This window comes from Dermacentor silvarum, chromosome 6 (assembly GCF_013339745.2).
Source record: "Dermacentor silvarum isolate Dsil-2018 chromosome 6, BIME_Dsil_1.4, whole genome shotgun sequence".
In the NCBI taxonomy this organism is placed as follows: Eukaryota; Metazoa; Arthropoda; class Arachnida; order Ixodida; family Ixodidae; genus Dermacentor; species Dermacentor silvarum.
In genome coordinates, this window is record NC_051159.1 from 14699275 (window position 1) to 14715960 (window position 16686).

At 45.0% G+C, this 16686-nt stretch overlaps 1 protein-coding gene across 5 annotated transcripts in view; it reads left to right on the plus strand.

Moving 5' to 3' along the window:
- Positions 1 to 16686, plus strand: part of LOC119455296 (centaurin-gamma-1A-like) — a 136844-nt gene that overhangs the window by 94088 nt on the left and 26070 nt on the right. For all 5 annotated transcript variants that reach the window (XM_037716692.2, XM_037716691.2, XM_037716694.2 and 2 more), the window contains 6 exons: positions 1049 to 1183; positions 4073 to 4332; positions 9212 to 9445; positions 10075 to 10152; positions 11597 to 11701; positions 12385 to 12538. In XM_037716692.2, the coding sequence (XP_037572620.1) occupies positions 1049 to 1183; positions 4073 to 4332; positions 9212 to 9445; positions 10075 to 10152; positions 11597 to 11701; positions 12385 to 12538 (966 nt within the window). The remainder of the gene's footprint in view (positions 1 to 1048; positions 1184 to 4072; positions 4333 to 9211; positions 9446 to 10074; positions 10153 to 11596; positions 11702 to 12384; positions 12539 to 16686) is intronic.

The window sequence follows — 16686 nt, forward strand, 5'->3', positions numbered from 1 at the left end:
CCTGGTTTGGAGGATGGCGACAGGCAGAGCGATAACGTGGTGTCCTACGTAAACAAAAACGAAAGCTCTCGGTAGGAGAGGCTGGTGCTCGTAAAACGAAGCATTACCCTCACTGAGGGGGGCTTCTCCTTACTATGCCTCTTATTGAGGAGAAGCGTACTCTGGCGAACGCTCTGGGCTGCGCACAAACATATATCTTCGAAACCGTTCGCACGCTGTTTGCCTTTGGAATCAAACAGCGCTGAAAACTTGCGAAAACAAGACGGACGCAAGCCAGTGCGCTGTCTGCCTAGCCGCGTTATTGCTGGCCGTCACCTGCAATATACATATGATAGGCAAATTACCCGCGTCATTCTTAAAAATGGCAAACAGCATCTTGGCAATGTATAAGCACAAAGTTTCACAAAAGGACAGCCTTACAAGATTAGTATGGGGAAAAGCACGTTATGTGAAGTGTTTCCACGGGTGCATGTTCTTCGCTATAGCGAGGTGTGACTTAAAGCGAGATGGGTTTTCGATTGTTGGAAGTAGAGGCTCGGGCTAGAAGCAGAGTATAGCAGCTCTCAGGCGCCGCTCACGGCTTTCTTTTTCCTGTTGCATAAATAGAGCTTGTAACGATGGTTGTACAAAATACCAGTGTCTCCGTGTTCAAGTGTGCTCATTTGCTACTGTAATCACTGGCCGATAAAATTGACACTGACGGCTACTCACTCGAAAGCAGTCGTATGAAACATGTTGGAGCATGCGGCAAGTGTCGCCAAGGTTTCCCGTGCCAGCGAGCGACGACGCTATTGCCGTATGCCAGTCAATTTCGGAGACGATAAATCTGCCGATGCGGTTGTTGTTGTTAAAAACTTGGGTGACTTCGTAGCTGCTTAAAGATTAGCAGTGGTGTCAGTTCTGTTGGTGCGCACAAGACAGACTTCCTTTATACTTGGCTGCAGATACATAGGGGCACCTAGCGAAGGCTTTCCTTTTTTTTTTTTCGTGGACGTGTTATGCTTTTCAGTTTTGGCATAGCGCGATCTCCTTTCCCATCGTTTCGCAGACGCCATCAGCGAGAGCAACCCGCGCGTCATAGACGACTCGCGTGCCCGGAAGTTGGCCAGCGACCTCAAGCGGTGCACCTACTACGAGACGTGTGCCACCTACGGGTTCAACGTCGAGAGGGTGTTCCAGGACGGTGAGTGCCGTCATCGCTATTATTACATATTTCCCCGTGCATCTCGTGTAACTCAGCCTATTGCACCACGCGTGCGCGTATTTTGTGCGGGGAACTAGATTCCCCTAACTTCTTATGGCCGCCTTCACAAATTCAAAGCCGCATTTGTTGATGCGCGCATGCGACTTTTAAATGTTCACGTGATCCAGATAGCATTTATTTGCGTCCCTTTGAATGTTACAGCCATGCGGTGAAGTGACACAAGCGACGATCTCAATTACGTGGGTCAGTTACAATATCTCAATTGCAAATGAGCGGTAAACGAAATGTCGTCACTCATTTGGCCATCGGCGTGCTAACATGCTGCCTGATTTTGCAGCCTTGCTCGCCGCGCTTTCTGTCCGTGCCTCGAAACATCCCGCCCTTTGCGAGACGAGAGCTTCGTTCTCATGTTTTCCCGGCCCGTTACGCATGCGCGAGAAATCTGGGTAGTTTTGCTAGGGACTTTTTGCTTCTGAAAAGCTGCCTTTGCCTAGGTACGTACTACGGAGGACGATGCGCCTTGCTCCGTTTTAGTTTACAAAAAAAACGGACGCATTACAAAGGTCAGAGCCGTGTGGAGATAAGAGACGGTGCGGGCGAGCGACGAGCGCGGTTGTTGGCAGAGTAGAAGTGCGCCCCCTCCTGCCCCCCCCCCCCCCCCCCCCCCCTTCCCGCTCCCTCCGGCGCTGGCTTCCCGCTTCCTTGCTTGCGCGTGGGAGATTGAGTGCGTTCGCTCTCCGTGATAGCGCGCGTCCCCGCATGCTTCCGCTCGGGCATACGGCGCGCGGCGAAGATTTTATCTATACGGAACCTCACGGCGACGGCAGACATCCAGTTTAAGTGTCCATATAATTGCTATCGCAATAAAACAGGAAAACGCCATTATCGCTCAATGGAAGTGACGCATGACCTAACGCGCGGCACCTCGGCATGACCTCCGGAATCTCGGAGGCCACGCTCATGCGTAGCGTAGACGCCGTGGCCGCCGCGGGAGCCTTCTCTCCGTCCAGTGACTTCATCTACTTCATCTCCCCATAGGGACATCGAGGCACCCTATCTCGCCGTGTGATACTCTGAATACCGCGTGCTCTGATTGGTCGTTGTGGTTCTACAGGCGTGGCTATGCGAGTCAGCGCGAGCGCCCGCGACTCGCTAGGGGTGTGCGCGAATAGTGGCTTTTGAGACCGAATCGAATACGAATCGACGAGTGCCAGAAGCGAGTCGAATCAAATGTAATACTTTTCGAATAGTTTTTGAAAAACGAATAGGCGTTATGATAATATCAATTGATGTTCACGCCCAGTATTTTTTAAAAAGTTAACGAGTTTGTCATTATATAGTAGGTTACGAAGCGTTGTTTATTAAAAGTGCAAATATAGCATTAGGAGCAAACAAGTAGTTTCTTTGCATGCACAGGGCTTTCTGGAGAGTGCAAATAATCTCTGTACAGCCTGTAAAGTGTGGCTACGTAAGCGGCGTTGCCTGCTCTACTACGCAAGTCCTCATGTTTTGTGTCTACACTATGCTAGTGGGGGTGAAAATTTACCGTACTTTTGCTCCAATTTTATGTTTAACTGGTCATAGTTGATATTTAGAAATATTCTAGAAGTATACAAAATATATTTGCAGGTACTAATAGTGATTATTCAATTAGAAGACCGAATCGAATAGGACACTATTCCATTGGTCATTCGAAAGTTTCGAATATTCGCGCACCCATGCGGCACTCTGAAAAATCTCGGATGCAGCATGCTAGGACTTGCGTCATAGCGACACTACCAGATGCACGCATCATCTGCTTAAAAGGCCACTAAAATATATTAAAAAAAACTTTTATAAGAAAGCAAAGCCCTCTGTCTTGATGAGAGCAACCGTTTTTTGTTACTGGCTGTGCCACCACTACTAACACTTTGTGCTGCCTAATTAGCTAAACGATAATAATAATGAGCTAATGTTTAAAATTTTGGTGCCACACCTTTTGTTCCACTGTAGAAGGGAATTGAAAACACATTGTCCTATGAGCGCTGTCCTTAGCATTGTTTTTTGGTCATGTTTAGTAGACAGCCTGCAAGATTAAATAAAGGCCACTTGACAGCTGGCCTGCACAGCTCAAAAGTGCAGTACTTTCAGACCTGCTGCAAATGGAGAGACAACACTCCATGCCTGTCCTCTCTGTCACATGCACATGTGACAGTGGGTGTATCCTGACACGTCCACTTGATCTGGGTCAGCAACAGGCTTCAAATTGCCTTGAACTAGGTGCATGTGACAGCCTGTGATACTAATGACGCTGTCTGCTGGAGCACAGCATATGGCTTTCACTCTGTTGTGTCACATGAAGCCAGCTGCTGACACAAGTGTAGCAGCTGCACCCAGGACAGGTGACAAGTCACGCTATCCAAGTGAAGGGCATAGTTAATATTGTACTATTCGTATTTAAGTCATGTTTCCCTTCAAAATTTTATTGCTGTGTCTTATGCATGTCTTTATGCATAAGCCATAAGCAACACTAGCTATTTTAATATATATATTCTTATGTATATAACAAGCAGAGCAAAGTGCAACACTTCCGCAAGCCCACAGAGCCTGATAACACCTTGTAGTCACTGTGCACCTTATTGAACTTGTACGACTCATTCCAATGAATGTAACTAAATGTATAATGTGGAGATTAACTGTGTGATGTGAAATCCAATTCTTCCAGTGGTCATTAAACATAGTGTCTGTCATTGCTTCTTGAATGTATATATGTCTTTTTTCTGCGTAAAATTCTGCCTACTTTGTTTAATGCGACTTGAGTAATACATAGAAGTTTATGACTGAAATATTCGAGCCCTAACTGTGAACTTTGCCTCCATCTACATGCAGCGTGCCAGAGGATTGTCCAGATGCGCATGGCTTCGGCATTGACCCCCAACAACTCCCGGCCGAGCACGCCCGTTGGTGTCGGCGCAGGGAGAGCCGCTGCCCACTTTGGTGTTGCCAGCAATGGTTATGCCCGGGAGCAGCAGCAGCAAAGTGCGGCTCCTACCGCCAATGCCACGGCAACACTGGTCAACAGCTACAATGCCCTCCATGGCGGTGCCGTCAACACGCCAGCTACAAACCTCAACCAGACCTCGCTTAAGGTAAGCCACAGCCAGTCCTGTTTTACAGTGAAAATGAGCAAAGCAGTATCGTGTGACTTTACTGAGTAAGACCTTGGGGGACATTTACATGACTGAAGGCTTTGTGCCTGTGCGTTGCAACATGTGAGTGTAGATGCATTTTCATGACAAGCGGATCACAAAGCATGAGCACATGCTGGAACACGGCAGAAAATGACCAGGTTTCGCTCTCATCACGTGTGACTGCATGACGTGGGAACAAGCAGTTGGAACTGAAGTACATCTCTCTTGCTACCGTACGAAGTAAAACAGACTCCCAGACATTTGGTCTGTAGGTTCGATTATTTCTCTAAACTCTTCATTCGTCTATTGAAGCAACAGATCAAACAAACAACTGCTGTTGCCTTGAAGAAGTCACGTGTCACTGAGAGTGACGTCGCAGCACGGCTGTCGCAGACCCCGTGAACGAGGCTCAGGCGCCGGACCAAATTCCAAAGCCGACTTATCAGCTTCCGAAAATAATCCCACGAAAGCAAGGACAATTAAGAGTGGGCCCTCTGGTGCGCCAGCGAACGCCAGTTGCTGTCCAAAGACAAGTCAGAGCCCAGGGTTGTCAAAACACAACAAAATATATTATTCACACAAGGCAGTTACACACACACTTGCACACTTAGGCTAGACACAACACAATACAAATCAGATGGGTATTCACAAAACACAGGAAAATAATTAACGACAAGCACTAAGAGTCCAACACGTAAAGTACAAAATAAAAAAGGAACACTAAGTGTCCAATCGTATTCACCAGTGTTGGTCTTGAAGTCGGACGATCTCGGCGTAACTTGGGGCAAATCTCGAAGAAAGAACTACTTCCGGAAATCGGACGCTCGATGAACCCGTCGACTAGTTTGCCGGGGAATCCCCTTCTTCCGAAGACGCTCGGTCTTCACGTTACATCACTTCACCGGTGCAGACTGAACTCTCGAACTCCACTGACGATTCTCGCACGGCGTTCTCGAACTTTCCTATCGGAGTCGTGATCTTGTAGCATGACCAAAGCTTGGGAACCTTTGAGTCTTTTCTCGTACCTTCGACCGCCGCCATCTGAGTGTTGTGAAGGGGGGGTGATGACTCATGCTGTTGGCGCACACTCACACTGTAGTTATCTCTTTCGACTCGCCGGGAGAGAAGGTGTCTCGGCGTGCGCGTGTGCTCTCTCTCTCCCCGATTAACGTTGCTTCGCCGAGGCTCTTCTAGACGTCTCGGCACCGTTGTTCGCGTTGCTGTTTGAGGCGTACGCGCTCTCCCCCTCTGTTGAAGTTGCCGCGGGGCCGGCGTGTTCTTTCGCTGGCTTGCGTGACATGGGGCGCGCGCTTGGATTACGCGCTCTTTTGTGACAACGGCAATGTACATAGGTCACTTGTGATATGTACGTCTCTCTCCACCTGTGAGTGCGATGCCCACGAGAAGGGCAAACGGCGTTTGGTTTGAAATTTCAGCTCTTTCCGCGGCGTGTGGCGATCTAATACTTAGTAGACACGACCGTCGGTGCACATTGTATGCACTGCGCTTCTCAGCTCAAAATGGGCACACCTGGTGAGGGGCCCTTAAAAAAAAAGATGACTGTGAGTGTTTCCCTGAAAAATAGTACGAGCAAAATTATATAAAAAATTGTTTTTTTTTTTTGTTATCCTTCACTGGGGCCTCTTGAAAGTCGATTGCTGGGTGGCTCATTGTTGGGAAGGGTTAAGTAACTCTCCAGCTCAGTTTCTTCTAATGTCAAGGACTTGAGATGTCTATTGAATGTCTACATTCTTTTGCCATGCCTCTTTTCGCCACAATTTCTCAGCCAGTTAGCTTATCCCTTTATATATGTGCTTACATGTCGTTATAGTGTTACAAAAATGATTTAGAAAAAAGTTATAAATATGCAAGAATAAATAGCCTATTATAGAGAGTAAATCTGTGATTAAAATGACAACCAAGGCATGTAGTGCACTTGGGGAATGGCAAGGCATCAGTCACATTCCTCCCTCCATTGTGCTGTCCCAAGGTTACAGGACAGAGAGAAATGAGTTCTCACGTGGAATAGTCGTTTATTAAGCACAAGAGCACAGTGGCACAAAGCACTCCAGAAATGCAAGAATTGAAGATTTTTGTTCACCCTCAAAACTGCCCTGCTGTTTTGGCTCGAGAGTGATGGCAATAGAACTGCTAGTTAATTACTTTGTGCAGTGGAAAAGGCTTTTCTGTTCACTTGCACTTCTCCACAATGAAGTGGCAACAAATTACTACAGACGCTATGTGTGACGCGTTTCCTCAACTGCGTTGCTCAAATGGTATTAAAAGTACCTGAACTATCCCTCTCCTGCTGCCTCTCCCTTACTGTTTTGAGCTTCGTGAGAGGGAGAACACGGCATACAGCCTCAAACCAACTGAGGTTAGTACTAATATGCACTAGCCACTATGAAAATCAAAGTGGAAGATTAAAGGGCCCTTAAGCCACTCTGAACTCGAAAATTTGTTTTATAGTGGAAGCTGTGTACCAGTCTACCAGTCTACAACCACCACAAGGATTCTTGAAATGTCACTGTAATGGCAAAGTTTCAGTTTCTCCCTTGTCTTTGCTACCAACCCCACAGGCACTCAACAACTCCATCAAGTGCAGCAAAAGCTACAGGTTCCATCAAAACACCCCAAGAAAGACCCTTCCATTATCCACTCTCAGTCGCATGACTGCGATTGAATGGCAGCTTCAGGGAAGGATCAGTGGCACACAATGGGCGAGCCCCCCCTCTATTCTCAGAACACACGGCTGGGTCCTGTCACATTGACGCTAATTTCCCTTGTTGGACAACCAATAGGCAGCTTTTGCATTGGTGACATCACATGCAGCACCCTGTTGGCCTCGCAATGCGTGAAGAGACTAGAAAAGCCCAGAGAGGAGCACGGGCTTTTTTGAATTTGTGGCTTTCACCCAACATGTAGCGGGGGCCATGTTCGCCTAAGATGGTCATCGCAGCACTGTGTACACAATGTGCATGCTTACTTAAAAAGCACCCAGAATGTCCAAGAAGGTTTCATCATCATCATCATCATCATCTTTGGCCTATATTTTATGTCCACTGCAGGACGAAGGCCTCTCCCTGTGATCTCCAATTACCCCTGTCTTGCGCTAGCGTATTCCAACTTGCGCCTGCAAATTTCCTAACTTCATCATCCGATCTGGTTTTCTGCCGACCTCGACTGCGCTTCCCTTCTCTTGGTATCCATTCTGTAACCCTAATGGTCCACCGGTTATCCATCCTACGCATTACATGGCCTGCCCAGCTCCATTTCTTCCACTTAATGTCAGCTAGAATATCGGCTATCCCCGTTTGTTCTCTGATCCACACCGCTCTCTTCCTGTCTTTTAACGTTAGTCCTAAGATTTTTCGTTCCATCGCTCTTTGTGCGGTCCTTAACTTGTTCTCGAGCTTCTTTGTTAACCTCCAAGTTTCTACCCCATATGTTAGCACCGGTAGAATGCAATGATTGTACACAAGAAGGTTTAGATGCCCTTTAAGGGTGGTGCAGTTAAATCTACCAGCGACACAATAATTGCATTTTTGTTTCTACAATGTCGAGAGCAGCCAATATGCAGGACAAACACCTTCTGTTTGGTGGCAGCAATGAGGTTGACGAAGACATACAAAGAAATAACACAATTGCCGAGGAAAAATGACCCAGTGTACCAGAAAGCATGGCAATTAAACGTTCGGTCGATTGGCATTTGTCGGGTGCATATCTCACTTTCTCGTATCTAAACTAGACACCTGCAAATAATCTCACTTGTAATGATGCCATCACATGAAGCCAGGAGACAGTGAAGCCTATGAAGCCATGAAGCAAATTAGCTGTTCTTCTAATTGATGAGTAAAAAGGGAAATGAAAGTAGAGAAAAAGACAACTTGGCATTTATGGGAGCTCAACTCACAGTTAATTCCTCATGGTACAAGTGTTGTGCACTATAAATTGAGCTGCGGCGGCAGTTGTGCCCCAGTCGACTTTGGGTGCTTGTATACGAGATCTAGCTGTGGAATTGATCACTTTATTCTTCTCGCTTGTAATGTTGCTGTGTTGTGTGTGCAGATAGCCTTTTATTTTGTTATTGTTGGCACTTCCATTATGAGATTTGAGTTTGTTAGCCAAGGTATTGTAAATATACGAAAAAAAACCCCAATAAACAAGTACGTGAGAAGCATCTGGATCCTTAGCATCACATTAATGTATGGATCACTACATAAACAATAATACGTGCGTATATAGACAAAATAGCAAAATAGCATTTGTTTCACTTATGCAGGTAGGACACATGTTGTATTCTTAATTGTATTTTTAACACAAAAATATGACTTTGCAGCTTTTAATACAGTTCTTTGTAATAATGTTACAGCACAACAAAAAAAGCTTTACATTGTTTTACCTGGACAGGAAGGCTGCTCCCCAAAGTACAACCAATGCTAGATAGCTGCCTTTTCCCACATAAATTTTTTACTAGTGGCTGCAAGAAATTACCAAGTTTGTAGCCTCATGTTCGAAACTGGGAAGACGTAAAAACAGAACAGTGAAATCAACGATTTTCTCTCCTCTGTCAACCTGCTGCAGTAGCTGAGTGGCTACGGCTTGGAGCTGCTAAACTCGAGGTCGCGGTTTTGATCCCGGCTGAGATGGCCACATTTCTTTGGAATCGAAATACAAAACACACTCATGTATACTTAGATTCAGGTGCGCATTAAGGACCCCAAGTGGTCTGAACTAATGCATAGTCCAAAATCAACACTACGGTAGGCCTCATAATCGGGTTGCTGTTTTGGCACGTAAAAATCCAGAATTTAATTTCAGTGCCTCCTTCTCGCAGGAGAGCCACCTACGCCAGATCCGTGACTGCATCGTTGCGGGCACCTCGGTGCAGAGGGAGATCCAGAAGTTTGAGAAGAGTGGCACCCCGGCCACGACCCTGTCACAGGCCGCGGAAGCCATGCCGCCCCCGTCGGTGCCCAGCGGAAACAACCGGGACCGACCAGAGTTTGTGACGCCCTGCTCGACACCGACGACGGCACGCAAAACTCGCCGAAGATCGAACTTGTTTACGGTGCGTGGAAGTCTTGAGCAGGGGCTTTATTACTTGTCAATCAACCAGCCAAACAGTCTGCTTTTCTGAGTTTTTTTTTTTTGTTCTATGGGGGGTTAGTGAGTTGCATTCTGCCCCCATTCTGATGGGGGCAGAATGCAATAAAGGGCACTTATTTTAATTTGAATTCATGCTAAAGAACCACAACTAGTGAAAATGATCTGAAACCTCCGGAATTCAAACCCCACGATTTGTTTATATATTTTTTTATTTATTTCTAAAGTGCCCACATGCTCGAATTGCACAGGTGCTTGATTGAAAGCTTGTATTTCTTTGTTTACTTGTTTTTATTGTAAAAGATGTAACTGTGGATCTAAAGGTTGTGTAAGGTCAAGTTCTGGTGCAGTGTGAAGTGCTTATGTTTCAGAGTTGTCCTGTATTCCACTATATTACTGCTGATTAATTGTGTACTATAATCATTAAAAAAAAAAAAATTGTGTGCGATTTTATATGCTGTACATGAGTGCACGTCGTTTCTCTGTGATTTTGAAAGATTAGCGGCAACATTAAAAGAACATGTAAATAAGGCAAGACTTGCCCTGAAGCATGCTTCCATTGCCACTGCGTGATTGGTTCTGTTCTCTGTGCAGCCCTTGAAGAAAGCAGACGATGAGAAGAGGCTTCGGAATGGGGAGATGGGAAGCGGCAGAGTGATTCCTGTGCGGCAGGTAGGTGCACACAGCTCATCACGGGGATGGTACTATAGACCCTCTCCATAATTCACAACATTGTGACTCTCTGCACTGTACAATTGCCTTACTAATGGCAGCACGGGTGATCGTTCAAAAGGCAGTGTCAGCTGCACATGCCAAGACTTGTCTCTTGCGCATGGTTTCATCACGAGAGCCTCGTCTACATTTTCCATGCCATAGTACAAGCACACTGCACTTGCATACGCTGTTCGTAAAAATGAGTATAGTTGGGCAAACTGTCTCGTAGGAAAGTTAGCTTTACAGTTATGAAAAGGGTCTATTGCATTGTCTCACGAATGCACTAACAGAAAGGCAAATGAAAGGAAATGTGTCAAAAAAGTACAGTGAAAGTGGAAAAAAAAGGTCCAACTGCACAAAATTTTTACTGCTACCTTTTCGTGCTGGTTTCACATACTGATAGCCTTTATTCTTGCGTTTATCACCACACGTAATACCGCGTTAGCCGCATGCCTTCACAACTGCGCAGTCGGCAATCCATGATCGTGTTGATAGCGACCACAGTTTCGTCCGCAGCGGTTGTAGCAAAGAGTAGCTTCATTCTAACTCTGTGCACGCATTGGTCACATTCCTTCAAAACTGCATGGCCACCGTCCATGATCATGTTAATAGTGACCGCAGTTTCATCCACAGTGGTTGCGGCAAATGGTAGTTTTGTTTTGACTTAGTGCAGTGTTTGCATGCTAATGTCAAACACAGCAGAACCCGTCAGTGATGAATAGCGCCGGCAAACATTGCGATGGACGGACAATCTGTTCGTGACCAACTCACTAGCGAAAAAATAATCTAGATGTATGTGCAGCAGTAAGAACTTTGGGTTTTGATTTAAGACACCGGCGTGTTGTGCTGCAAAGGAAGTTGCGACTCTTCTGCTGCTCAGAGCGCTAGTCGTTCACAAGAGAACTGCAACTTCTGCACTGCTTTTGTGTGAAATAGAAACAGCATTTGCTGATTCATTTAGTAAATAAAAATGTACGTGTTCTTGTAGCAAGCATCTGTGTATTGTTTTCTCGATACCCTCTATAATTCGATGTTTGGTTAATTTGGACATTTCCTTCGGTTCCATGAAATCCGAATGAATGAGGTTTTAGTGCACATTCGAGAACATACATGAGCACCAACGATTATGCTGGAATGTACGATGAGTCATGTATAAATAGCAGATGTATTTCAGCTGTGAATCAAATTTGGACTACTAACAACTCCTCGCTGCTATCGCTGTCCTTTGTGTTTGTTGCTTGTTTCGCTGGGCACAAGTTCACCCAGTGAAGAGTTAAATTTTTCACTAGCGCTTTTGGCAGTTCTATTCCTCACTGTCATTACAGTGTGGCAGTAAGCTGTACCACCTGACTGTTGTTTCGTTGTGTTTATATGCACTTTTGTCTTTTGCTGCCCACCCCAGGGTTACCTGTACAAGAAGAGTCTCAAGGCCCTCAACAAGGAGTGGAAGAAGAAATATGTCACCCTGACGAGCGACGGGAGGCTCACCTACCACCCTAGTCTCCATGTGAGATGACTGTTTTGAATGCTCCTCTTTAATGACCGTAGCCGATATGCCAAGTTCTGCAGAAATAGGAGCACTGTGTATGCGTGACTCTTACTGCGAAACCGCTGACTCTGGGAGCTCGAGGTTTTGCACAGAGGTAGCATTTTGCATAGAGTCTAGTTTAATACTGCGTTTGTGGGGCCCTACTTACCAGTTTTGTGAAGTTGATGTCGTCAGCAACGATGCAGCTCTCAAAACATGTTGATTCCACTGCAACGGAACAGTGGCGCCACCTGTCACGGCTACGGCAAAAGCAAGGTGTTCAGCTTGAAGTCAGTGGTTTCACAAGAAGAGTCATGTATATACATGGCTCTCCTATTTTTGCAGTGCTCAGTACATATAGTACCACAAAGAGGTTATTGCATCATGCCTTTGTTCCATTGGTCAGTCAGTGGTTTATATCATGCCACTGAATAGCAAACGAATCCTTTTCTTGAGGCAGGGTTCAAATTCACAACTTTGTTTGCGACCCAGGTGTTCTAACCACTGAACCTTGGCAGTGTCGTTGAACTGTTGGAATAGTAAGAGTACATTATGCAGCTTAACACATTCGCCAAGGAAAATATGTGGGCCACTTTGTGCATGCTTCGTGAAGGACTAGTTTGTTCACCAGGAGATTGATTTTTGGTTTATTTCTTTTGCAGGACTACATGGACGATGTGCACGGGAAGGAGATTCCTCTGATGCACACCACAGTCAAGATTCCCGGCCAGAAGCCCAGGGGTTCAAGGGCAGCTGGTTCCACACCTCAGGTCAACGACTTAGCATCAGATGTGGGCACCCTGTCCCTGGCTGGAGGTATGCATTTAGCTGCATTAGACTTCTTCTCATGTAAAACTGTTTGCTGGGTGAAATTATCAACTTGCTGCACTCTTGAGACATGCATGTCAACAACCTTGACAGCATGCTGGCCTTACTAGTGTCTGGCTGCTAGAATGATGGCTAATATTGTTTCGAGTTTTGAATGGTCGAGCTAATATAGCTGACCTAGGTGCTGTGTAGAATCATGTAGCAGACAGCGCATTTTGTAAAAATAATTCACTCGAAAAATGGGTTAACACCTCAGCTTATCACATTCTCCACCTTTGCGGTGCAATGGTGCAAGTTATCAGTCAGTGAAATCTAAAAGTGTGTTCAGGGAAACTTTCTGCATAAACTTTCAACTTGAGCTTTTACATCAACCAGAAGGTTTATTGTTACAATTAAAGAAAAAAAGTGTTGACCACTGGTTCTTCTTTTTTTTTTGAGGTTGTTAGTCTTTATCTCAAGTGAATTATCTTTGGTGTCATCTGATTTTAATCACCATGGGGCCTTAATTGCCATGCATTTAAGCTGCAGCAACTGGCGTGCTGGCTTGTGCTGTCATTGTCACGCAGGCACGCTGTCATGTTTGCACCTTGCGTGACTTGTGCATCACTATCCCTGCACAATTTGCATGTCTGTGTTTGCACCTGCATTTTCAACCATTGTGGTCCCTGGCATCATCTGTGCTTTCTGTATTATCCTCGAACCCCTATTTCCCTACCCCAGAGCAGGGTAGCAAACTGGATTCTAACATCTGGTTAACCTCCCTGCCTTCCTCACCATCTCTCTCTGGGCCCTCCTTTCATAGACCACTCCTTGAGGCCGTCTCCACTTTCTCTCCTACACACTGAACCCACGAGGTCTTGAGTAAATAGAGAAAACAACCCTAACTGTACTAACAACATTGCTTGCATACATGTTGTAGGCAGCCATCTAGAGTGGTCAGTATGGTTGTTAGCCTGAGTCCTAGATGGGCAGTACGTGTAGCTTCGAAAGGGCGACTGCTCGTTACTAACATGCTTTATTTTTTTTCTACATTTGTATAATACAGATTCGCTATGTTTTGTACCCTTCTCTGTATTCATCACTTGTCAAGCCATTTTTTGCCTTGGCAATTTTTCACAATGGCTCGCTTCTTCATTACCTGACTCTTTCTCAGGAACTGCTGTCCTTCCCACTAATATGCTCAGTACTGTTTTCAGTGCTGTTGGGACTTTCCTATGCCAAGTAACTGTCTTTTGTGATATGGTCATGTGAAATTGTCAAATGTCTTGTATGTAGCTACTCAATAAGTCATCTGCATGTAAGCATCTGCTAGGGAGAGTAGGCAGATGTGAAGAGTGATTGTGGCAATATAAGTTGGTACATAGCAGCTTTGAAAGTAATGCAACTCCTCAGTGGGATGCTTTGACCTATCCCAACTGAAACCAGAACATCCCACTGAGGGCAATGGATGTGTATGTTTGCGATAGTATCAGATGCCTCACACATGGTCACCTTTGGCTGCAGTCATTTGCTTTTTTCTTTACCAAATGCTGACATTGTCAGGCTCAGACATAATCTACAGACAGCCATTTAGCCCTAATTTGTGGTTGCTTTGATGAATCTGTTATGTAATACATCTCCACTCTTTGGTCCCATTCACCATATAATTTCAATAAATTTGATATAAAGTGAAATTTGTTCGTTGAATTGACTCAGGTCCGAGGTTCCTCCTTCCCTTGTTCTCTCATAGTTTCTTTGCATAAATTTCAATCCTCAGTTTTTTTTTCTTGCCTGCAATGATTTCATTTTTACCTGATAGCGTTAAGGACCCCGTGTCGCAGAAAATCCGGCGTCGGCGTGGGCTTGACAGCATTGTTGGTGGATCCCGAACCACCCCGACGGGGCAGGCCCTTCGCCTGGCGCAAGGCGTTGGTGAACAAAATTGAATTTCTCAAAGTAAAATCCATCAGAAAAATCGTAAAGTACGACCTAACCACAACCTACAGACGTGATAGCGTCGGATTGTAATTTGAACATACGAGAAAAAAGCCTGATAAGCAGCTAGGGATCTTTGAATGCTATCGCGTTCCACTCTTAAAGGCGAAGCTTAAGCGCCCTCCAAATTTTTTTTATGGTAGTCTGTTTCCCATATCATGATTTGCAGCTGGAATCGCATTGATTAGCTTAAGGCGTGCTAGCACAATGCTGAGCTTTCAAGGCTGCTGTGATCCACTCGCTTGCAGATAACATTTGAGTGACAAAAGCAGTAATGAATAGCACACATCATTCTGAAAACTTTTTTTTTGTTCAGACTCCCCAGTGCATCTGTCTGTCCATCTTTTATTGCAGAGATTCAGGAATCCTATGTTTTGCTTATTGCACTCCTTGTATAAGGCTATTTAATGGATTACAATAGCTAACCTGTCGCCCCTTGCCTAACGACATAAGTGCAGCATATGTTATACCCATCAAGGCAAAGGCAATGCTAGCCACTGTGATTGCTTTGCCTTTAACCCTTTCTACACCGCAATAAGAAAAACATCTCAAGTATAGTTTTCACTTGCTGGCATCATTCACATATTTACACAGTTTATAGTAAAATTGCACCCAGCGTGCATTGTTTTTCATCACCAATTTTAGCTTTACTAAATGAGGGCTTCACTGCATACAAATAGGTTTTCTAATCGTGAAACCATTGAGTACACTGGCTTTAAGTTGCTGGTTAGCACCAGTGAACCTTCTGAGATAAAAATTGGATGGTGCATTTGTGATAACTTGCCTTACGGGTGTGCAGCAGGGTTAATAATGCCTATGCCTTTGGCCTTAATTTTGTTGCCAAGCCAAAATTAATCAAAGCTCTACAATAAATTGAAATTGGCCTTGCTTGAAGATTCCACACGGCAGCGTGTCACCTCTTTGCAGCTTTGATTAAAAGACTGGTGCATTCCAATGTGATGCGATAGTTAAAGAATTGTGTATGAAACACCGACACTAAATATACTGAAAACTAGGCTGGATTTTCACTGCAGCCTCCCTGTACTGTTTAGGTGCTCTTGTAATGTGAAAGGAACACTAAAAGGCTACACTAAATCAATTTGGACTGGTGAACTATTCTATCAAGAGATCTATTGACATTTATTTTATGGAAAAAAAGGTTGGTTAGTGGTGGATATGATGGTCAAAGATTAAATTGGTGGTGTCACCAATGTAAAATTATTTTCTCTTGTTTGGGCCATTTTTGTGCAGGCAAGGTTCTCGGAGTAGCCTTAATTGACCTTTGGTTCTTTTAATCTCGAGAATGAACCGGTCCCGAGTAGACTCGAGATTTACGACATCATGGGGAAACTGTTTCAGGGACTTGAGGGCTGCATTGTCATGCCTCTTTAGCTTTTGCATCATCTTTTCTGGCTTGCCAAGCTTCCAGTCACTGTGACACTGTTGCTTTTAGTAGTCCAGAAGCATCTTAATTTACCAGTTCTTTAGTGTCCCTTAGGTCTGGACGAGCTCCGGACATATCTGGATACTAGTACCCCTGCAGAAGCGTTCTAAATAATATTTACTGCTAAAAATGCAAAGCGAAGATGACCAAAAGAACACTGACACGCACACAGTGTCACTCCTGTCATTCACATTTCTACACCTCTGTGTTCGTCCTTAACATTAGTAGCAGTAACAGTACTGACAGTAACAAGTTCTTGTGAAGCCCTGAAGCAGCTCACTGAACCGTGAAAGTAGCTAGACTTCAATGATATGCTTGTCTTCAGAACCAAACCACTAGATGACCAAGCTGTCTTATTTACTTTGTCAAAACAATGTGGAAAGGGTTAAGCAAAGACTAGCCACGTGTGTGGATGGGTATAGCAGACTCTGCCATGTATAACCGTGCGCCTTAGAGTTTTATACTGTATACTATCTCGAGAGAAGTGTGGTGCCATTGTGTATGGGAATGCTGGGATATGGATGGTGCGGTCTTCCTTGACCTAGCACATGGTCATGGCTCGGTCATGGTTACTTTGCCTAGCACACTGCACATAAGAAGCTTTCTTGGAATGAGATACCCATAAAATGTCTCGCTTCACCCATAATTACATTCTGCACTAACGTTTAATCACCTATTCTACTACTGAGGGTTGAGGGTTTGATTGCTGGCCACAGTG